The sequence below is a fragment of the Spermophilus citellus genome (assembly GCF_964194105.1).
Source record: "Spermophilus citellus genome assembly, chromosome: 7".
In the NCBI taxonomy this organism is placed as follows: Eukaryota; Metazoa; Chordata; class Mammalia; order Rodentia; family Sciuridae; genus Spermophilus; species Spermophilus citellus.
Window position 1 is genome coordinate 165,737,400 of NC_138188.1, and position 22,625 is coordinate 165,760,024.

The 22,625-nt window shown below is 53.6% G+C and overlaps 1 protein-coding gene across 1 annotated transcript in view; it reads right to left on the minus strand.

The window, feature by feature from the left end:
• The window catches only part of LSS (lanosterol synthase), a 28,443-nt gene that overhangs the window by 2,527 nt on the left and 3,291 nt on the right, over window positions 1-22,625 (minus strand). The window contains exons 5-21 of the mRNA XM_081302683.1: window positions 22,403-22,524; window positions 20,884-20,980; window positions 18,835-18,970; window positions 18,319-18,427; window positions 17,967-18,085; window positions 17,123-17,220; window positions 16,513-16,540; window positions 15,229-15,285; window positions 14,633-14,704; window positions 13,598-13,648; window positions 12,942-13,091; window positions 12,257-12,353; window positions 11,507-11,612; window positions 2,366-2,431; window positions 1,808-1,888; window positions 1,048-1,218; window positions 53-131 (exon numbers count right to left, since the gene is read on the minus strand). Coding sequence (XP_081158809.1) covers window positions 53-131; window positions 1,048-1,218; window positions 1,808-1,888; window positions 2,366-2,431; window positions 11,507-11,612; window positions 12,257-12,353; window positions 12,942-13,091; window positions 13,598-13,648; window positions 14,633-14,704; window positions 15,229-15,285; window positions 16,513-16,540; window positions 17,123-17,220; window positions 17,967-18,085; window positions 18,319-18,427; window positions 18,835-18,970; window positions 20,884-20,980; window positions 22,403-22,524 — 1,639 coding nt within the window. The remainder of the gene's footprint in view (window positions 1-52; window positions 132-1,047; window positions 1,219-1,807; window positions 1,889-2,365; window positions 2,432-11,506; window positions 11,613-12,256; window positions 12,354-12,941; window positions 13,092-13,597; window positions 13,649-14,632; window positions 14,705-15,228; window positions 15,286-16,512; window positions 16,541-17,122; window positions 17,221-17,966; window positions 18,086-18,318; window positions 18,428-18,834; window positions 18,971-20,883; window positions 20,981-22,402; window positions 22,525-22,625) is intronic.

Below are 22,625 nucleotides of genomic sequence, written 5' to 3' on the forward strand. Positions count from 1 at the left end.
AGGATGTGAGAACCCACATGCAAGCCAATGGCCGGCACTGGGTTTCACGCACCTGGGGCCAGTCACCATTGGGAAGCTGCTTCTCCAGCAGACACTGGACCCCTCTCTCCTGGGCTGTGATGTCAGGGTGCCTGAGGAGAGGAGACACTTGCTCGGTGGTGTGCACACAGATGGGTGTGAGTGTGTACTCACCATAGTGCACCAAGCTCACAGAAAACCCACGACACTATAATGGTAGAAGAGCTCAGCCTGCCATGGCAGAGGGGAGCAGGGCAGGTGGGACACACCTCCTGCAGACCTGTGCCTAGAACCCAGCTGAACATGGAGCTTCCCAGGTGGGAAGGCTGAGCCACATGCCCACTCAGCATGCTGGAAGCCAGGCAAGTACGTGCACTGAAGTGCTTGATGCCAAGGATAGACACCAGAGGGGACTGTGGGCATGGGGATGCTGAAGTCAGCCTTGGGGATGACCAGGAACAGACCCCTGACAGTCCTGCCCCGGGTGCCCCTGACTGTTGTACCTGCTCACACCAACTGAGAGGATTCAGGCTCACACCAAAGAGAGCAGCCGACTGGAGCACCACATGCACGTCAGCATGTGTGTGTCCACTTATGCACGTGCACCTGTGTGCAGGCACAAGTCTGCACGTCTCTGTGTGTGCATCTGTACCTGTGTGGCTCAGCATCAGCTGTGACCACAGGAGGACCAGCTGCAGAGATGGAGGCAACCACTGCTGCTGCCTCACGGGAAGCAGCCCCGTGCACAGCCTACGTCACCCCAGTCCCTCAGGTCTCTGCTTCCCTTGCTCTGCCAACCACTGCTGGCCACCAACGCTGTCACCAGGAAACCTCTCTCAGGACCCCACTCAGCTGGATGGGCTGCCACCTAACCAGGAATGGGAAACATGGCTCCTGGAGGAGCTTCTGTCCCCCGAGTGACAGCTGAGCAGCAGCATAGTCCTGTGGCCCCCTCAACTCTTTCCACATCTGCACTTGACCCAGGCTACCTGCTGACCATTGAGGGTCCCTCCATCCCGTCACTCTTACCTGACAGCCATCAGCCCCATCAGGGCCCAGCATGTGTTGTGGATCTGGGACTGGGCACTCTGCACGTACCGCTGCTGCTCACAGGACTCAAAGTCCTCGCCCCAGCCTCCATCCACCATCTGCCGGGACAGCAGGAAGTCACAGGCCCGGGAGACCTCCTCACAGGCAGCCCTGCAGAGACCAGGAGACTTCAGGGCCCCCAGATCCCACCCTGGCAAGCAGCCTCAGGGCCATGGAGAGGGCCTACAGCTGTGAAGTGGGGACACACACCTGCCTCCTGGGCTGCTCAGCACAGAAAAATGCTCTGCAGCTTCAGGCAGCCTCACTGGGCCGCAGGCTGAGTTCCTGACACAAATCAAGAATACCTGGGTTGTGTCCGGTCAAGCACAGGGCCTAGCACACTCCACCCCTGCAGCTCACTGGATCCAGAAGGGCTGGGTGGGGCCGTCAGAGACAGGGCTTGGACCCAAGGCTTCACCCCTCTCTCAGCAGGGCCCGGTGAATGTCCTGGACCCTAGCCCTCCTACTGGTTGGGGAGCAGGTATGTACAGGGAAGGTGTGGGATCACCTCTGGAAAACTCTGAGGTGGCCCCTAGCCAAAGGCTCCCAAGCCAGGGAAACATCTTTGTTCAACCTGGGATTCACATTTTCTGGGATGCTGTTCTTATCTCACTGTTTAAAAATACTAAGAGATCCCAAAATCAAACATCAAAGGGGAAAACACCACACAGAGGGCCAATGGCCCCACAGCTGCACTCACCCATCGCGGTAGGTATGCCCCATGCAGGCGAAAGCTTCCAGGCCAAACCAGGTGCCATAGGTGAAACAAACCCCCCAGGAACTGGAGAGAGAGGGGAGAGGGCCTCAGCCTCAGGTTCTTGCCCTGGAGGAGGGGGTGTCCTTGAACAGAAAGGGCGGGGCTGGGCCAGGGAAAGTATCCGCATGTCCCTAAATGAGCTGCACCACCTGCAGGGCCCTGGCATGAGGTTGAAGCCCACTGTGTCCAGCATCCAGGTACAGGAGCTGGTGAAGATTTATAGTCCCATACCTGGGACACAGGGACAGTGTGGGCATAAGAGGCAGTGCCCACCTGGCTCAGCTGCTGCCCCCCTAGGTGGACTGGGGAGACCCCAGTGACATGGCCAAGGAGGAGAAGCCATCACACTCAGACCACAGAGCACTTCCACACACAGAGCCAACCGCCCTACAACAGGCAACATGGGCACGCACACAAGAGACGCCTGGCAACAAGCAGGAAGCCAGTGGGCAAGCCCAGCCCCACCCTCCACCACACCCCAGAGGCCAGGTGCTGACTCACCCCTCCCAGGAGCCGTCAGCCCTCTGCTTCTGCTGACAGAACGCCAGGCCCCGCTCCAGTGTCTCCCTGGAATATAGGCGGAGCCCAATAAGCACCCAGCAAAACCACAGTGCCCGCCCCAAGCCACGCTCTCCTGAGAGGGAGCAGGCTTTCCTTTAGAAAACAGTCAAAACGACCTTCTGACAGTAGGAAAAGCAGCAGCCACAGGACACAGGAAGGGGGAAGCAGATGGTCAGAGCTTCAGAAAGAGAGGCAAGAGGAAGGCCTTGGGGATGAGGCCTGTGCTGGGTGCAGCCAATAACAGGATCGGCCTCGGTCCACGCTGTCAGACACAGGCCTGGGCCTGTCCCACAGGGTGAATGGGAGATCGGCCACAGACAACGTCATCGCCACACCATAAACCTCAGCATAGCATAAGAAAAAAGAAAAGAAAATTTGGTTATAGAGGAAATGATGGACTTAGAAGGCTGAGAAGGTAAACTCTACACCTGGTGGTCCCGCTAAAGAACAACAGGCCCTCCAAAAGGCTGACCCTCTTCTAGGACTCACACCAGGCAGTCCTGCAGAGCCTGCCTTGTTTTTAAAGGGCAGCTGCAGCAGATCGGACAATGTTCCTGTGATGACCTGTCCCTGAGAAGGACCAGCAGGCTCTCTCTCATAGGCTCTCTCCCTTGCTAGGTTTCACAAGCCACCAGAGGCCCCCCCGCATCAGGGGACAGATGGCAGCTTCCAGCCTTGGACAACCCACAAGGGGTGGGATCCTGCCCACCAGCACATGCTGAGAGGCGGATCCCCCACTGGTGCTCGTACAAGGCCCAGCCCTGGTTGGCCCCAGGCTGACATCTCTGAAGCAGGGGACTTCCTAGGCTGCGCCTGGCTAGACCCACAGAGAAGGAACCACACAGTGTGCTGTCCATGTACTGTCCATGCCACAGCAAAGCCTGTGGCCACCCTGCTGCTTGGTACCAGGGAGTGAATGTGCACAGAGTCCATAAGCAGTTTCTGAAGTGGAGAGTGAGGTGACTCCAGGGGAAAACAATAGGGACGCAACACCAAGACTGCCTCAAGAAAGAGTGCCTGGAGTCCTAGAAGTACCAAAACAGGAGTCAAAGTGCAAACTCTTCCCAGAAAGAAAACTCCTGGCAGCTTTTTCAGTAAACTCTACTCAATCATCAAGAATGTCCATCCTACTGTCATGTGGACTCTCCCCAGAACAGAAGCGGAGATGGGCCTCTAACTCTGCAGAGGGGACCAGCTCGGTCAGGCCTGCCAACGTCTGCACTGCAGCCCTCTGCAGCACCAGTGAGTAAGGGGCAGAGAGGACCCTCTAGTCGAGGCTGAGCTCAACACCTGCTTGAATCGGAGACAAGCACACTTCACAGGTCCACAGGAAAGGCAATTCCTCAACTGAAAAAGGCCGATGCCAAAAGCTTCCACCAGTGCCACTCCCGCAGAGACACAGCAGCTCTCCCCCGGGAGCAGCAAACCTGGCAAAGCTTCCACCATTTCCACTTCGAGCACCCTAGAGGCCTCAGCCAGGGCAGCCGGTGGAGGAAGGCAGCAGTGCTGGGGACCGACAGGGAGGAAACGTCTCTAAGCTCTTCACACTACTTTCATTCATATGGCTTTTGTGGACTATAGATCTAGTTTTAAAACCAAAAACAAGGGAGGGATGAAGTCACTTGCCAGTGAAATGATCATCCACAGGGAAAGCTCAGGAAGTCATCAGGGGAGGGATTTGCCCCGATGGTTTCACCCGCGAACTCCACCACTCAGGGAAGAAAGTCCACCAAGTCTCCAGAGGACCGTCGCTAACACGGGACCTACCTCAGGTGCAGCAAGGCTGGCTCCCCCTCTGAAGACCAGTCAAGCAACCCATTACACAAACAGACAAGAGGAAAGGCCACGATGGGCGGATGCAGCTCACGGCAGGGCACTTGCTTGGGTTCCACCCCTAGCACCACAAAAAAAGAACAAAAACCACTAGAAAGAAAAACAAACCACGATCAACCAATGCAGAAAAAGCATTTGACAAAATCCAACATGCGCTCAGGATGAAACTCTAAGCAAACGAGGAAGAGATGAACCTCCTCAGCTGAATCAAGAACGTCTACAGAAGCCCACAGCGAGCGTGGCACTAAATGGTGAGACACCAGAAGCTTCTGGCTGAGCCTGGGACAGGTCAGGAGCCCACACAACCCCAGGGGACACTGAGCCGTGTGTCCTAGCCACTGCGACAGACAAAGGGAGACACAAAACCGTCTGTGCCCAGGAGACGAGGCTGTCTGTGCAGAAAATCCCCAAGAGTCCACGGCAACAAGTGCAGGCTGCAGGACGCCACCCGGCCTCCTGCTGGCAGGGGGCAGTTAGAGTCCACATTCCCAGCACAGAGCCACGCGCGTGAGCACCACAACACGAAATGATCCAGCATGAGCCTGGCAAAAACACGCACGGGATCCACATGACAGTACCACAAACTCTGACGGAAGAAGTCAAAGATCTTCCTGACGTGGCCAAAATCCCAGCAGGTTATTTTGGATTCCAGAATTTATCTGGAAAGGCAAAAACAGAACAGCCAACACTGCTGAAGGGAGATGGAGTGAGAGGACTGAACCTGCCCCGTCGACTCACCATGAGACCACAATAACCAGGAGCCTTACAGGCCCTGAGACCTTGCTAAATGAAGGCCACAGCATCTCCCGCTTTGTCAGGGTTGAGAGGAATAAATATGTTAGAGCAGAGTCTGGTGTAGGGGTTTGTGTGGATGTTAGACATGGTGAGGGAAAACAGAATTTAGGCCCTGCCTCTGTTTTCAAGTAGGCACATACACTCAGGCACAGAGAGATTAAATATTTGTCTATAAGATTCAAGTAGAAACAAAGCCCCAGTTCTATTCAGGAAAACCTGGGTAACTGGGGCTTGGCAAATGCTTTTTATTTCCCCATAATTTTGTTTTGTTTTTGGTATTGGGATTGAACCCAGGAGAACGCTACCTCTGAGCTACATCCCAAGCCCTTTTTTATTTTGAGATAAGTTCTCACTAATTTGCTTAAAGTCTCAATAAGTTTAACTAAGGCTGGCCTTGAACTTGGAATCCTCCTACCTCAGCTTCCAAGGAGCTAGGATTACAGGTATGTGCCACCACACCCTGTTTGGCAATTACTTTTTAAATACGACACCAGCAGGGCAGGCACATGCCCACCCCTCCCCCATAATCCCAGCAACTCACAAGGCTGAGGCAGGAGGATCGCAAATTCAAGGTCAGCCTTAGCAACTTAGCAAGGCCCTTAGCAACTCAGTGAGACCCTGACTTTAATAAAATATAAAAAAGGGCTAAGGGGCGGCTCAGCGGTTAAGCATAAGCACTCCTGCATTCAATCCCCAGTTCTAAAAAAAAAGAAAAAGAAAAAAAGTAAAAACAACACCAAAAAGTAGGATCCATGAGTGAAAACACTGATAAGCTGGATGTCACCAAAACAGAAAACTTCAGCTCTGCAAAAGATCAACAGCTGGGCACGATGGTGCATGCCTGTAATCCCAGCAACTCCGGAGCCGAGGCAGGAGGATGGCAAGTTCAAGGCTGGCCTCAATTTATTGAAGCCCTAAGCAACTTAGAAAGACCCTGTTCAAAATAAAAAAATAAAAACAGCTAGGGATGTAGCTCAATGGTTAAGTGGCCCTGGGTTCAATCCCTGGTACCAAAAAAAAAAAAAGATATTCTCAATAAAATGAAGACAAGCTAGAGTGGAAGGAAATATTTGCAGAAAGCACATCTGATAGGGGCTGGGGATGTGGCTCAAGCGGTAGCGCGCTCGCCTGGCATGCGTGCGGCCCAAGTTCGATCCTCAGCACCACATACCAACAAAGATGTTGTGTCTGCCGATAACTAAAGAATAAATATTAAAATTCTCTCTCTCTCCCTCTCTCTTAAAAAAAAAAGAAAAAGAAAGCACATCTGATAAAAAAAAAACTGGCACCTGGGGCTGGGGTGATGGCTCAGTGGCAGAGCGCTTGCCTAGCACACGTGAGGTACTAGGTTCGATCCTCAGCACCACATGAAAATGAAATAAAGATATTCTGCCTACCTACAACTAAAAAATAAATATTAAAAAAAAACTGGCACCCAATACATGCAAAACCTTGAACTCAACAATCAGGAAACAGACAATTCAACTATAAAACAGGCCAAAGACTTAACAGATACCTCATCAAAAAACAGATACACAAGTGGGCATGGTGGTGCATGCCTGTAATCCCAGCAGCTCAGGAGGCTGAGGCAGGAGGATCGCAAGCTCAAAGCCAGCCTGGGTAACTTAGTGAGGCCTGTCTCAAAATAAAAATAAAAGGACAGGGGATGTGGCTCAGTGGTAAAGCACTTGCCTAGCATGTGTAAGACCCTCAGTTACACTCCAGTGTCAGAAAAGACAAAAGAGATAGCCAGCTTTTCCCTTCAGTGCCGCTGCTGAAGCGGCCCTGACGAAGAGGGAGCTCAGGCCTCAGGGCCCTGCCATGTGCACAGGAGGATCTTGCAGTCAGTCCACTTCCCAAAGAACTGAAATGGACGTAGTGGTTGGCCTGTGCCCTTCTGAGGGGATGAGGAAGTTGCTCGAGAACTCAACAAGGGCCAGCAAACTGGCAGAGCTGTCAGGCCGGCAGGAAGAAAAGCACCATCACACTGGGAAGGAGCAACAGAAGAGGCTGATGGCACAGATGGTCCTCACCAGGCTGAAACCGGACAAAGGCCAGGGCAAATGCACCGAGAAGCTGCAGGAACACAGTCACCTCAGTCACCTCACGCACAGCTCCACAGAAAACTGCCCAGACAAGAGGAAAACACACCTAACCCTGCACCACGGGGACTGAGGGAAAACCCACACCACTCCACCACCGGACCCCGACAACGCCAGGCTGGCGAGGGTGTGCAGCAGGACTCTCTCTCATAGCTGGTGGAAATGCAGAAGGACTCCACAGACAGCCTGTGGTTTTTCACAAGACAACACAGTCCAGCCTTGTGACCACACTCCTGGCATTAACCACTCATGGCAGCTTTACTTGTAATTGCCAAACTAGGAACAAACAGCACGCTTGTAGATGACAGGATAGAAAAACAGTGTATACCAACAAGGGAGCACGGTCCAGCACTGAAAAGCAGCAGAGGTGGAGGGCATGCTCAGCAAGCGTGAGGCCCTGGACATGGCTCCCAGCATGGCAGAAAAGAAAACGGGGGAAAGAAAAGAAACACGTTACCACACAGTGAAAGATATGCAGGCCCCAACTGCACACTGTGAGTGACAGGCCGGGCTGGATAGTGCATGCTGCTGGCAAAACTGGAGCTGCCAGAGGCAGGGCAGGGTGCCCAGGAGAACACAGGGGCTTTCGGAGCAGCTCTAGACGTGATGTGGACATGTGTCACTCACTGTAGTTTGTCAACACCCAGAGGATGCTGCCATGAAGGGGGAGCCCAATGTCAACCACCATCAGCTGCAACAACATGCCACTTCAGTGCTCAATGTGGACACTAGAAACCTGGGGGGAGGCTGGCAGTGGGGGAACTCCATCTTCCCTCAATTCTTCTATAAATCTAAATACACTAAATAAAGTTTATCAATTTTTTAAGTCTAACAAACCATCTAGTTACATGATCATATCAAAATCAAAGGCCATGAGATAATAAGCAATCAAAAGGAGAGAAAAGCTGTTAGAGCAACGTGAAGGGACAGTGATGGCACCAAGGCCACACACGTTAGGGAGGAGGAAAAGCACCGCAGGCCCACACCGAGGGGAGCCCTGGAGAAGCAGCCTGCACAGGATCCAAGGCGCCCTCCAGGGAAGGTTGGGGGCTGTGATGCAGCAGCGAGTGCCTCTCAGCTGTGATGGAATGTACCTTCCACAGCCTGGCCGAGTCCCACCACAGCAGCACATGCTGAATTCACCCTACAACACGACTTCCCTTCAAGCCCAAGACCAAAGACCTGCCCAGACGGAGAGGGCAGGCCAGATAGCCCAGTCGGAGCTGGGAGAAGACTGTGCTGTAAGGACATGGCACACAGAGGCCCAACAAGGGCTGAGGTTAGTGGCATTCAGCTGACTCCCACAAAGGCACTTGCCTGCGGGCTGGTGCAAGCACAGCACACCATCCCTCTCAGCCACATCAGGAAACAAGAGGAGCAAGCAAAAGACGTGAACAATTAAGGGACCAGAGGAGAAGCAGGTCTACCTCCTGCTGCTTTGTAACTTTCCTGTAACTGTGAAATCAAGGGAGAAGTTTGACAAAGTGTAGTAGTAATGGAATATTCCACATAGTGTTAGAGTAACTGCCAACCTCAAACTGTATCTCAGACGTTCTTGAAATAAATAAAAAATTACAATAAACAAATTAGACATATATGTTTGACCATTTAAAAAACAGAGAGTATTTGTTTTGAACAACCAATTAAAAAAAAAACAAAAACAGAGAGTACGGCAAGGCATGGTGGCACACACCTATAATCCCAGTGACTCGGGAGGCTGAACAGGATTCACAAGTTCAAACCAGCCTCAGAAACTTAGCAGGACTCTTGTCTCAAAATAAAAATTAAAAAGGGTGGGGATGTGGCTCAGTGGTAGGTCACTGTAGATCCCATCGCTAGTACCAAAAAAACAAAAACAAAAAATCGAAGGCTAACGTTCATATCCCTGAAAAGACAAAAAGAACAAAGAAACTGGAGAAAAATATCTATAACATAAGACACAGAAGTATTTACTAAACTTAAAATATGTTTTCAAGAAGAAAATCCATCCTAGCAAAACTTCAGGCCAGGATTTGAGTGGACGTGGCACAGAGGACAGATGTGTTCTGTGCACATGAGGACAGAGGGCTCCAACCAGTGCTCCCTGCATGTACTACCCGCCTCATAGCCACATGGGGCCCAGGCAGTGGGAGAGCTGGGGGGTAAGGATGTCACAGACAATGCCTAATGGGAGAATCTAGTGACGGGTAAAAAGGATAGCTGGAAGGCAGAGGTCGAGACCAGGAGCACAGAGGCTACTGAGTAGGTCACCCATGGGACAGCCGTGCCCACTGCCAGGCATGCTGAGGACAGCTCTGGTCACCAGGCCCATGGGAAGTACTACAGAGCCACACCCTCCCAGGACCAGAGGAGTGGCTGGCTCTTTTCCCAGCCACTGGGGATAGCTTCCTTTCTTCTTTACACTTTTGTTTGTGCCAAGTCTTCTTTAAAGAACATGCTTCAGTTTAATTCTTAAAAGATGATGAGTTAATAAGAAGGGTCCATCCAGAGAGCACAGCAAAGACAACTAGAGCTCAGGAGTAAGGGCCACACCACACAGCGGAGCATCATGTGGCCAAGGGCCGTACCAGCCTGGGTGTTCGGCCTGGGTGACCAGAACAGGGCCACGCGCTCACACAGCTGCACCTGCCTGTCAGGACAGAAGCTGCCTTGGTGCTTAGGGCCTGCACCAAGATCCTCAGAACATACTCCTGAATGACTCAGGGGCCAGGGAAGAACTCTTAACCAAGTGATAGCTCAAAACTTATTCCCAGCACCAGCTGCGTGTTCAAACAGAAGAAAGCTGAAAGTCACTTATCTAAGTATCCAAGTTAGAAAAACAAAGTAGAGAGACAATAATCAAGAGCAGAAACAGATGAGAAATAAACAGACATCCTGGGCAGAACTGAAGACTAACGATGGCTTCTTCCAAAGGCTCAGCAAGCGTCAGGAAGGACATGAAGTGCTCAAGTGGGACAGTGGGACAACTGGGCCATGGCCCACACCAGCTGAGATGGAAATCCCCACACTGATGCGAAGAGCACCCAGTCCTTACAGTCCTCCATCAGAGAAGGCAGATCTACAATTAAAAATCTCTGAGACAAGAGGGCTGGGGATGTGGTTCAAGTGGTAGAGCACTTGCCTAGCATGCATGAGGCACAGGGTTCGATTCTCAGCACCTCATAAAAATAAAATAAAGATTAAAAAATCTCTGAGACAACTCTGGGCCCACATGGATTCTCAGTGAATTGTTATAAACATATAAGGGAGAAATAGCATAAACATGGCATTATTACTTATTCTTCTAAAGAGTATTTAAAAAAGCATTCTCACTGGCTTTATGAGTCCAACATTATCTTAACAGAAGTTGATAAGGACATTAAAAGAAACAAAAATTATAGTTTCTCCCATAACCACAGATGTAAATATGTTAAACAAAACATTCTTTAAATTAAATTCTGCAATATAAAAGAACAATACACCTTGGCAAAATTGACCTATATCAGATTTAACATTCAAAAACAAATAATTGGCCAGGCACGGTGGCACACGCTTGTAATCCCAGCAGCTGGGCAAGCTGAGCAAGAGGATCAAGAGTTCAAAGCCAGCCTCAGCAACTTAGCAAGGTGCTAAGCAACTCAGTGAGACCCTGTCTCTAAATAAAATACAAAATAGGGCTGGGGTGTGGCTCAGTGGGCAAGTGCCCCTGAGTTCAATCGCCAGTAAGAAAAAAAAAAAAGAAGAAAGAAAGACAGAACAATGAAAATAAGCAAAGAACCTGCAGAATCTGCGTGCCCTGTAATGACTCTAGAACACAGCAATGCCACACCTATGCCCACACCCACAAGAATGGGTACACATGTGCCTCCAAAAACAAGTACAGAATTTTCACAGAAGGATGTTTCATAAAAACAGACATTGAAGCTGGGCATAGTGGTGCATGCCTCTAGTCCAGCTACGGAGGCCAAGGCCAACCTGGGCAACACAGTGAGGCCTCAGCTCAAGAAAAAGGACCAGGAGCAAGTGTTCATAATACACGGGGGCCAGGGGGCGGTGGGGGGATGTGGCAACTGCACTCAGCCAACAGTTGCCATTGTCCCCAGCTCACACACACCAGGAATGGGATGGTGCGCCTGCAGGATGCCACAGGCAGCAGCTTGAAGAAAACAACGGGAAGCTGGAGGGGGAGGAAAGGAGGAGAATCACAACCCTTCTGAATTACGGCTGAGGGGTCCTTAGCCTCACACATGCACTGCTGAATGCAGGGACCACAGAAATCCCCATGCTCAGACAGTCCATTCTCCACAGCAGCCCGGCGTAGGTAGCTAGGCCTATGTCAGAGAATGACGTCTCCAGCCTAGGCCCTCCTCACCTGATTTCCACTGCTCTGTAGTCTGGACAGTGCTTGTGGAAAAGCCTCAGTGCCTGCATCACTGCCGAGGTGCACTCCACGTACGTGTAGTCGATCATGATATCCCCTGGCAGGGGTAGGGGGGACGAGGCCTGTGACTTGCCGCACTGCCCAGGACCCACAATCCAGTCCAAGTGACCATCAGCAAGGGCAGCACAGCATGCAGACCCTATGCCTAGGCAGGACCCTCTTGTGGCTTAGGCTGCGTGGTTCAGGGCCCAAGCAAGGTTTGTTCAGCTGTGAGGTATGCAAGGTAGGGCAAAGAGGGGTGCTGCCCAGGACAAGGGACACACAGAAAACAGTTGCATCCCTCCCCCAAAGTTTGATAGGTTGAGGAGTGAGATGACAGAGGCCACCAAGGAGGTGTATAGCAGGTGCCCCAAGGTCACTCAAGAGCACAGCAGCATGCAGACCTGGTCCAGCAGCCCACAGCATACACCACAGTCTCCCACACAGTGCCACAAGTGCCGTGAGCACCATGAAGCCTCTGAAGATGCATAGCAGTTCCACACAAGCAAATTTGCACAATCAAGAGCCAGCCAGGCTGAGCCAGGGAGTCCAGTGAGAATTCCACCAGTGGCCCCAAGACAGAGCCACAGCCCTTTCATCCAAAACCCAAGCACCCTGCCACCCCAACTAGGGAGAGGTCCTCAGGCTCTGCCAGCACCTGGGGCCCAGATCTGTGCACTGTACTTCTGGTCAAACACTCACCAAAGACCTCAGATGGGTTCAGCAGCTCCAGCAAGTGCCCCCCACGCTTGTTCTCATAGGTGGCGAATCCTCCGTCAGGATTCCTCATGTTCAACAGCTGAAACCAAGAGCATGCTCAGAGTCCACAGGCCAAGATGAGCTTTCTAGAAGCACCCCAGGGCTGAAAACCAGGAATGAGAAAGGGGACAGGGAGATGGTGTGCATGCTGGGCAAGCCCTTGGGTGCCCGGTACAGTCGCTACAGCCACAGCAGTCAGAGCCTCACATAGCTGCCCAGAGACAGGTGCTCATCAACTCAAGAGTCACATCAGTGTTGGAATGGTGCAGAGCTCCAAGAGGTACGGAAGAACCAGGCTGCTCAGAGGACAGCACAAAACCAGCAGAAGCTCTCATCTTTCTTTCTTGCATCAGAAAGGACCACATCCCTCCCAAAGGAGGCTCACATGGACGCACAGCAGGTCCTGACACTCAGAGAAGGGTCAGGAGCCACATGGCTTCCTTTGGACCCGTGGCCAGGCAGGCACCAGCTCCTGCAGCACAGGGCTCTGTGCACACAGCCAACCAGGCCTCATGGGCCAGCCAGGGTTCCAAGGTCACCTGATCGTCCGCTTCCACAGCTGGCATCAGCTGAGCCCTGGGGGTGGAGAGAGATCAGAGTGTCCTGGCGGGATGGGGCAGAGCCTCACCACAGCCACAGCATCGCAGAGCCTCTGTCGGGGGATGTGCTGGGTGATAGAGGGACACTTCTCCTGCAGGAGCAGCACAGACTTCAAGGCCTCGGCTGTGCAGTCAGAGACAATCCAGCCGCAGTCCAGAGTGCTGAAGCAGAAGCCGCCCTGCAGAGTGGGAACATGAGCTCCCCTGCCTTGGCCTCTCTGAGTCACCAGTCAGGTCACTGTCCATCTGGACAGACCTACAGCTCTAGCACAGGGAGCCCCAAGGCTGAAGCCCTACGCTGGGCACTCTCAGATCTCCACACAGGATTTCAATGCCATGAAAAGGCAGCGGCTGTCCATACACTATAAGAAGGCAAGTCTAAGGTCCACAGCCTGCACCCAGAGTTGGGAGCCTAGCACCAGCTCTGCATCCCTTCTTCCCTCTGCCTTCCCCTCAATACTCTGGCTCACATTCAGCCCTTTACTCAACTTCTGTGTGTACTATGCCACCAACTGCCCCGAGGCATGGCCACATGTGTGCACGGACTGCCCCACAGCCTTGGCGACTCAAGCACTGGTCCCCACACCAGGCATCTGCAGAACAGGAAGGCCGAGGACCCAGGGAGAGCTCTCCTCAAAGGGAAGGACCAGCTGAGCTGGGGTGTGGGTGGGCTATCCAAACATACCTTGTTCATTTGGCGGTAGTACCTCTTGTAGTCAGGAGGGTTGTCGGGGACCTGGACAAAATGGACAGCACATGTAGAAAGTGGACAGGCATATGGCCACAGGGCCACACTACTGTCTGGGAACCAGAGTTCCAGCCAGCCTCTGCCACCACCAGTGCAGCAAGGCACATGAGGCAAAGCTGTGTAGCCCACAGCCATGGCTGCCACTGCTGGGCAAGAGGCTCAACCAAAAAGCTGGACATCCACTCTGAAGTCCCAGCCACACAGACTCTCAACTCCTGAGCCAACAGCTCAGCTTGGTGGGAACACAAACGGGTCTGTGTGTGCGTGCTACATTCTGTTCAGTGCACTTCTGGGTAGCAGCCAGAAGCAGGCCCTGCTGTAGGAATGGTGCAGTGCAAACAGCTCCACCAGCCCTAGACAGACACAGATCGTGGCCACCTGAAGGCCCCCTGCAGCAGCATCCTAGTGAGATCTGAGAAGAGGCAGGGCACTCCAGGTAGGCGCTCCAGGTAGGGGTCGCCATTGGAACCAAGGCTGGAAGTAGCTACCGTGGGCGCTACCCTAGGGCAGGGTATGGGGGGCTAGCACAGGAGAGCAGGACATGATGGGGCCTGCAGAATGGGGTGGCAGGCAAGAGTGAGAGACACTGAAAACATCCAAGTGGAGACTTAGGGTAGCATGACTGATCTAGCAGGACAGATGGTAGCATGGTCTCGGGAGGAATGCCACTGGTTAGAGTCCTCCACTGGCATGGGATGCCTCAAATGTGCTGGAGGTATGAACAGGATGAAGGGCTCAGGGAGGCAGCTCCTGATGACACATGGGCTAACCAGCCTCTGCACACGGCCACACCAGCATGAAGGCAGAAGCTATCAGTTGGTGGTGATGGGCCACTGCCGGCTATGGCAAGGGCTGCCCTAAGGTGACTAGGGTGGACAGAGGAGACCTAGGGGCTAGAAAGGGCAGGGTGGGGGTGACTGAGAAACCAGCCTGGGGAGGCAGGGCAGAGGGACGAAGAGCCATGGGCCTCACCTGTGACAGCCGCAGGAACTCATGTGCCTTCTGCAGGCAGGGCATAAACTCTGGCCTGTGGTGAGCGCCTGCCTGGGAGACAGCAGGACAGCATGGCTGAGCCAGTTCCCAGCTAACCTGGTGACAGCCCGCCCCCACGGACAGTCACCTTGACAGTCTCCAGAGAGTGCTAGGGCTTCCCGCTGCACTAACCTCTAAAAGACCAGTGAGTTGTGACAAAGGAAGAATTGGTCAGAAGGGATAATCCCACAGATGCCAGGGCCAACATCTGTGCGGGATTCCACCAACGTCCTTCACTTCCCCTCTGTGCCTTCAGCACAGAGGCGCCCTCTTTCTTCCCCAGCACATGCCTGAAAACTTGTACAAGCTTGTACTTGTACTTATTCTAGAGGCCCCAAACCAACTGGCTCAGGGGTCACCTGCCTATGGCTCCCTATGGCAGGGCCAGCACCTCTGCAGCATGTCACACTCTGGAGCCAGGCTAAGGGGACTCTCAAGGACAATGTGGGTGGTCAGCTGTGCTATGCCCCTTAGGTGGACACATGGCCTGTGCACACAGGAAATTAGGTGGAGGGTGCAAGGAGATAGTCACATACCTCAAGCAGAGCTTGGATGGCAAATGCGGTGTCCCAGATCTGTGAGCCATTGGTACCCTAAACACAAAGGAAGAGCGGTGGCAGAAGCCACCAGCAGCACCCACTCCACCTTCCACATCCCAGGATCTGAGGGGTCAGAGGCTCCTGCCCTGCTGACACCCACACCAGCTTCTGAGACCTGGGCACCCTCCTAGCCACTGAGAGCACAGAGAGCACAAGGTCCGCAGACAGGACCCACCTGCTTCCACGGCCCCAGCCACTCACTGCACTTCTAAAACCCACAGTCCCTCAAGGGCTCCTCCATTCCCATAAAAGCAGTGTACCCCGTCGTGCAACAATCAGAAACACTCCCCATTTCCTACTACACCTGGCGTAGAGGAACCCAACAGAGACACCAACTTAAGCTGGAAGGCCCACTTCAAATCCCACCTTGAGAACTGGTTCCCAGACAATACCCCAGTCTCAGTACAGGAGGCAGGTGGCCAAATCCCAGTGAGTTTGTTCAGGGATCTCTAAAAAGTCTGACAGAAGCCTAGGCTTCCACCCCACAGGGCAGTCATAGGCCCCCAGCTCTCCCTGGACTCATCAGGGGCCAAGGACCAAAATCAGCCCCCTCTGCCCAGAAAGGAACACATCTGCTATCCATCTATCAACCAGAGTCCCAGGAAGAATCTGGAAAGACACTGTCCACATGCTATGTGCTATGTCCAAAGAATACCTTCTCCTTTCCCTGGGTGGGTAGCCACACGTGTCCCCACCCACACTCTTTGGGTTCCTGCAGAGAGGAAGTCCTGTGGTACTCCCACGTCTGGCCACACCCCACCGACCCACAGGCTTCTCCCCTACCCAGGACTGCAGGGAAAGACTCCCCAGAATGATCCAGGAGCTGAGGACACAGAGCTCCCAGAGACCTGCCAGAGGAACAACCACATGGAGAGAGTCCCACACCAACCAGAGCCACCCTCTCGTCACAGTAATGGACGAGAACGTCTGCAGGGTCTGAGCCACGTTGTTGGAGGGGCTAAGCCACCCTGACCAACAGGGCCAAGAGCAAACACTGATGCTATAGATGTATGTGCAAGAATGTGTGGTGACCAGAGACCAAAGTGCCCAGGAAGCTCCCAAGGCCCTGCACAGACATGAGGACTGCAGGGCAGCTTCTCGTCCCATTGCCAGACTGATCCTGGGGAGGACTACTTCTGAGTCTTAGTGAGCCCAAAAGGATAAAAAATAAAGGGCAAGACTGTTGCAGAGAAACCAGCAGCTGCAGCCCCCAGCCCTTACCTGCATTTTCATGCCATCCAGACCCAGCCTGTGAAGACGAGAAGCCCGTGTGAGACAAGCAGGGAGCGGGAGGGCACCAGTTAGTGACGGCCACGCTGGGGGGGAGCCTGGGCCCAGAGCACCCAGGCCCATCCCTGAAACCTGCCAGTGGCCTTAGCGCTGCCCAGCTGGGCTCATGGGCACAGGGCACACACGGCAGGAAAGAAGTCAACAGTTTCCCCAACAGGGGGCATGGGAGGCCCTGAGACCAGGTCACCCCTCTGGTCCTCACACAGCACAGCATGAGGGAGGATGGCCTCAGGAGCACAGGGCTTCCTACCAAGGTCCCCTGACTGTCCCACCTCAGAGGATAGTCCAGGTAGACAGCCCATAGGTCCACAAGCTGCTTCACACCGATCCAAACTCGCTCCCATCCCTCCACAGCTTCCTGGCTCGGCCTTCCAGACCAGCCCCAACTGCTGCTAGGTGGCGGATCTTCCCCAAGACAACCTCACCAGAGCTCCTGGGTCCAGGCACCCAGCGTCCCTCACTGGACACTGAGGGGTGACCCTACATCACCCTGTGTGTCTGCAGTCAGCACCCAACTTTGCCACCTTCCAGCTGTACTCACCAGAGAAAATCTGGGATCCTAGAGACATGCTCCTGGAAAGCAGAGGAGGCCGGCCCTTCCACAGACCAGCGCACAAGCATGTTGATGGTCTTTGAGATCTATGGGAGATATAGCCATCAGGGCCTGCCCAAACACACTCCAGGGCCCAGCAGGACCCTTCTGTGTTAACAGGAGCTGTGTCAGCTGAGGTCACCAGCAGCAGGGGGTGTGAAGAAGGGATTAGGCACCATCAGGGGCTTATCTAGACCCTATGGGGCTGGCCCACCTCAGAAGAGTGGCGGCCATCACAGCCCACCTCACTACCCCTACTGTCTGCTAGCTGTGAGCCTGCCTTCATCTGGCTCCCCACCAGTCCCATCTTCTCTGGTCAGTATGCCCTGACCATGGGGCATATATAGCTGCCTTACGCTCCTTAAGGTCCCTAAGTATGCATATAACCAGTATCCACCAGCCCCCAGCCCCAGGAAGCAGAGCAGGCTGTGAAGGCAAGGCATGTGGTAGAGTCAGTGGAGAGAGCCGAGGAAAAAGCAAGGGCCCTGCTGCTGCCATCCTAGGGCGCCTCAAACCCTGCAACCACAGGGCGGGTGTGGATCATCTGGGGTGGGGACCAGGAAGGAGACAGGAGAGGAAAAGCTGGCTCAAAAGCACAGGTAGCCTCAAGGAGCAGGCGTCTACATGCAGGTAGGAGGGCAGACTGTGCCTAGGTGGCAGCTTCACCAAGCCCAGGGCACAGGGGTGAGGGCAGGGGTCCTCCACACATTTGAGACCAAGTAGAGGTGTGCTGGGTTCAAGGGAGAGCCCCTACTCCCAGTTCCACAGAGACGGGGAGGGGCAGGGTACTGACCGGGCCAATGCTGATGCACTTGGTGAAGCGGTCGTCTGCAGTGATGTGCTCGTATAGCAGTTGGACTGCCCGCCGCCGCAGGCTGGGGCTGTGGTATCGCTCATACAGGTTGAGGAGGGCTGTGGGCAGCAGAGAGCAAGGCCAGCCTAGCCCACAGCTCTGCACAGCACACCCACTGCCTCCCGCAGGAAAGCATAACCTCTCCTGTCCAGGAGGAGCTACTTCACATCTCCTGCTGCCCTGCTCCACTGCGGTGACATTTAGGGGCACCCCACCCCATAGTGCAGGGCAGGGCTGCAAGAAGGGTGCTCAGTGGAAGAGGATGATGAATGGCCCCTTGGAGGGCACCCACCATATGTGACGCGCAGCAGCCAGCTGTGTGATGTGTACTGCTCTTCATGGGCCACGTTGTTCCTCTGTGCTGGCCAGTTGATGCTGGCATAGTCCTCCACATAGAGCTCCTGGGGACAGGGTCATCTGAGCCACTGGAGGTGAGAGGGTATAGGACTACCTCCCAGAAACAGAGGCCACCTAACTCTAATCAGGGTGGCCTCCAACCACCAACCTTCAGGGTTCACCTGCACCTTGAGGTGGGGCATACCCAACAAAAGACAGGGTGTGAAGGCCAGGCCACTGTCAGCCTCAGCCTCGCCAGAGCCACTGAGGAGCTATCCAGCTCTGAGAGCTACTTCCCCACCCTCTCCTCCTTCTAAAGGGCAAAGTCCAATATACATTCTGCAGTCCAACCCCATCTCAGGGCCACTTCCAAGGACAAAACTGCAAGTATGGGTGAGGGTTCATGTGGTTAAATCCCAGGGGGACCCCAGCTCTGGGGGCTGGCAAGGTCCCTCAGGATCCGAGGACTCACCTGGCGGAGGCTCTGGACCAGTGGGTCCTCTGAGGCGCTTAGCCGGATGGCGTAGCAGTAGCTCATGGGGAGGTAGACCTGCCGACAGTGGCACCAGAGTGTGGAGGGGTGCGCGGGCATCCAATCAGGAAACAGCCTAGGGGACAGCATGTGTCAGTGGCAGACCCCAGCACACAAGCCCAACCCCCTGCCAGCCTCAAGGCCAGGGCCCTTCCGAGCATGGGCAGCAAGTAGATGGCTGTAAGGTCATGCTGGTACATGCTGGCATTCATAGCTATGCCCCCAGGGTGCAGCAGGCCTGTGTGTTCACTCTCCGCGGAGCTCATGTCCCCTGCCTCTAAGTCCCACAGTATCACAAGACAAGGGAAATGAAGTCGGGGTCTACAGAACCCTGGGATATGTGCAACTTTTCTAAAAATAGAAAACTACCTGCAAATTAAAGTTACTTTAAAAAGTATATTTTCAAAACTTTAGGCCTGTAGGCTTTCCCAGCTTGGGTCTTTGTCTCTCTCTGATGGCATAGCCATTCCAGCTGCTCAGGCAGCATGCACCTGGCTGTCCCACACTCTCCTCTGGACCCCTATCCTTATGCATTGGAGAGTCACAGGAAGCTGCACAAGCTGAGTGCCCCTGCCAGCTCCCCACCTAGAGCACCAGGCCTCTGCCACCTCTACCCTTCCTGGGCCTGTCCACTCACTCCAGAGCACATCTCAAAAACTGGATAGCACTTCCAGTTTTTCTGCAATGGGAGTGGCTCAGGGTCTCTGGTCCATCCCACCCCACCTTTTACCCTCTAACCCACCCCCAAACCAACTCCAGCAAAGATCTGTAGCAATGTTGTGACTACAGATCCTGGAACTGACCCATAGAGCCCCCTAGTGTGGGAACACAGGCTAGCCACCCGCTTCTGCCCCAGGGCCTTCCTCTGCCTGTTCCTCACACAGGAGAGTGTCCAACCTGGCCAGGTGCCCATAGTAGATTACTGAATGCCAGCCTGACCCAGAACACCTCAGGTGTCCCCAGCAGAAGCAGTTCTGTCCAACCCCGTCACTCAGTGACTTGTCACCACTCAACCTGGGGTGGTGTTAAGCCCTCAGGCCTTGCTTTAGGACCCTGAGGCTCGCTCTTGAGCCACCCCCTTCCCCTCCTGCCTCCTCCCACCAAAGTCATCTTCCATAGGACCCTCGACCTGTTCCCATAGCTCTCCCAGGAAGACAGCAGGGGCTCTTCCTGGGCTTTGTGCAGTTCTGGGGGCCTCATCTCCTAATATGTATAACACCAGGAGCAATCTACATGCCAAGAATGTTTTCCAGGGAGAGGGTACTATCTTTCAAGATCTCACAAAACATTAACATTGACTCCGCTGGGCAAATGGTAGGTGGTTCTGTTAAAACAAACTGAAGGGCTGGGTATGCAGCTCAGTGGCAGAGTGCTTGCCTAGCACACACAAAGTCCTAGGGATTGAACCCAGGACCTTGTACGTCTAGTACTTTCTGAACCGCCAAGTGGGAATACATGGCTGGGGCAGCTTAGGCTTGGTCCAGAGAGGGTAAAAAGGGAGCCCAACTTCTCACACCCTCACCACCTTCTCCAGGTGCATATAGACATGGGCTGCCATGTGCATCTGGGCCCATCCCTCATCCAACAGTTTCTGAACTTTCTAAGCATTCACTATAAACCAGACAAGGGGAAAGACAGGAGCAGTGATTGCCTGACCACGGAGCCTGGGTGAAGGGCACCTCTTTCCTCTACTCTTGTTTGGTGCTCAAGATTTCCCATAATCACCAGATATGACCTCTTGTCTACACCATACAACCCATGCTTCCTACTGAGTCAGGTGATTCTGTAGTCAGCCCAGCAGCACCCCCACACCTGCCATACATGCGGCCTATAGCCTGAGTTGGTACCCCCTTCCTGTCCAGCAGGAAACCCCTTCCATCCATCTGTGGGGCTCAGCATAGAAAAGGCCTCTGCTAGGAGCATGATCCCCCACCCCCACCCCATCACTCCACCAGAGAAGGAAGTGTCACTAGCAGAAAGCAGGCCTACCACATCTCAGGGAACAGGGTGTTGAGGCCTTCCCAGCTGTAGACGTTCAGGACCGCCAGCCAGAACTTCCCCCAGGAAGGGATAGCCACAGCACCACCTGGGAAGAAAACAGGCCCACATCTCTCTGTCAGCAGAGCCCACCCTACTTGTGAAGACTGGCTCACAACACTTACATGTCCCCCTTCTTATGTGAACTGAGGGAAGCCTGCCACAGATCCTGCAACTCCCATAGGAGAAGCAGGGTCCAGAGCCACCCCGGACATCACAACTGATGGGTGGAACCAATGGCTTTCCCAGGAGCAAGCATGTCTAACAACAGGAGAGCCATTTGCAGCTCTTGCCCTTAGGAAGGGGCACATGAAGGCAGCTACCTAGGAAGAAGGGGGATGTGTCATTGCTCAGGCAAGAGATGGGCCCAGATACCCATGATGGCCCACATCTATACGCGCCTGGAGAAGATGGTGAGGGTGTGAGAAGTTGGACTCCCTTTTCTCCCTCTCTGGACCAAACCTAAGCTGCCCCAGCCATGTATTACTATATATTCCATGTATACTTAACACATAGTCCGGCACAGGTGAAAACGGGCCAGACCCCAGAGCAGATGCAACACTTATGGCCCCGCATCACAGCACATAGAAACATTGACTTGGACAAGTTTTATGAGGAGGCCACCCTAAACCCAGGTGTGCAAAACTCAAAAAAGACTCAAGAAGCTACCAGGCAAAGGATGGCCCAAATTCATTCCTCCACCAGGAAGGGAAGTGCACCTTGGGGCCCCAGACAGTAACCCTGTGACTTGTAGTCAATGCCACCAAAGGCTGACAAATATCTGAAGGGAGAATTCAGGGTCTCATGAGAATGTGTACAGGACACTTTAATTGGCCTGGGAGAGCAAGAAGAAATGAAAAAAAAAGACTGAGATGCTAGGTAAAGAATAAGCAAGGCAACAGGGTGGGGAGGAGTTAGAATGAAAGGATGTGGAGTGTGAGAGCCCTGAGGAGGGAAGGGGCTGAGGTACTGACCAGAGGTCCTAACACGTGGAGCAGAAAGCACGACAGAGAGGACGGGGTGCAGAAAGTCTGTGAGGGGCAGGGCCACACCAGGCTCTGCATTGCAACAATGTGAGCTACACTTTGCTCTCAGAGCAGCTGGAGCCATGGAGCCTGCCCAAGGCTGCAATGGCCTTCAAAACCGAAGGAAAGGGCAGAGGCAGCCAATGCCCCCAGGAGAATCAGAGTCCAGAGCTGCCTATGGCTGGGCTGCCTCCAGAAGGTATGTCCTGCAAGTACCATATCAACATGTCGCTTTTAACCCTTTGCCAATTCATGACACAAACAGAATTATTAAGTCTTTTTAATTTGAAGAGCTGACCATTTCCACGTTTTTGCTTCGACACATTCTTGTCCACATACTCCGTCCAATGTTTCAGCTAGAGCTACGTCTTTGATTCTCACCTGCAAGAACCTGTCAACCCAATGCCACATAAACCCATTATGCGCACGTGCTGTGCAGCCTGTACCTTTCTGGTGAAGAAGGTTCCGGGCTCGCACCAGGTCAGGATCATCAGGCCCAATGCCCAGGATTCTGAGAGCCACATAGTTGAGTGCAGTCCCAAACACTGTGGACTTGTCTTCAATGTGCCTATAGGATCAAAGGTGGAAAATGACCTCTAGTCATCACTTCCAAGAAAAATAGTAATGCTGGTAGTGAAGTTTACCTAGAAAAGGAAGAATGTGAAAATA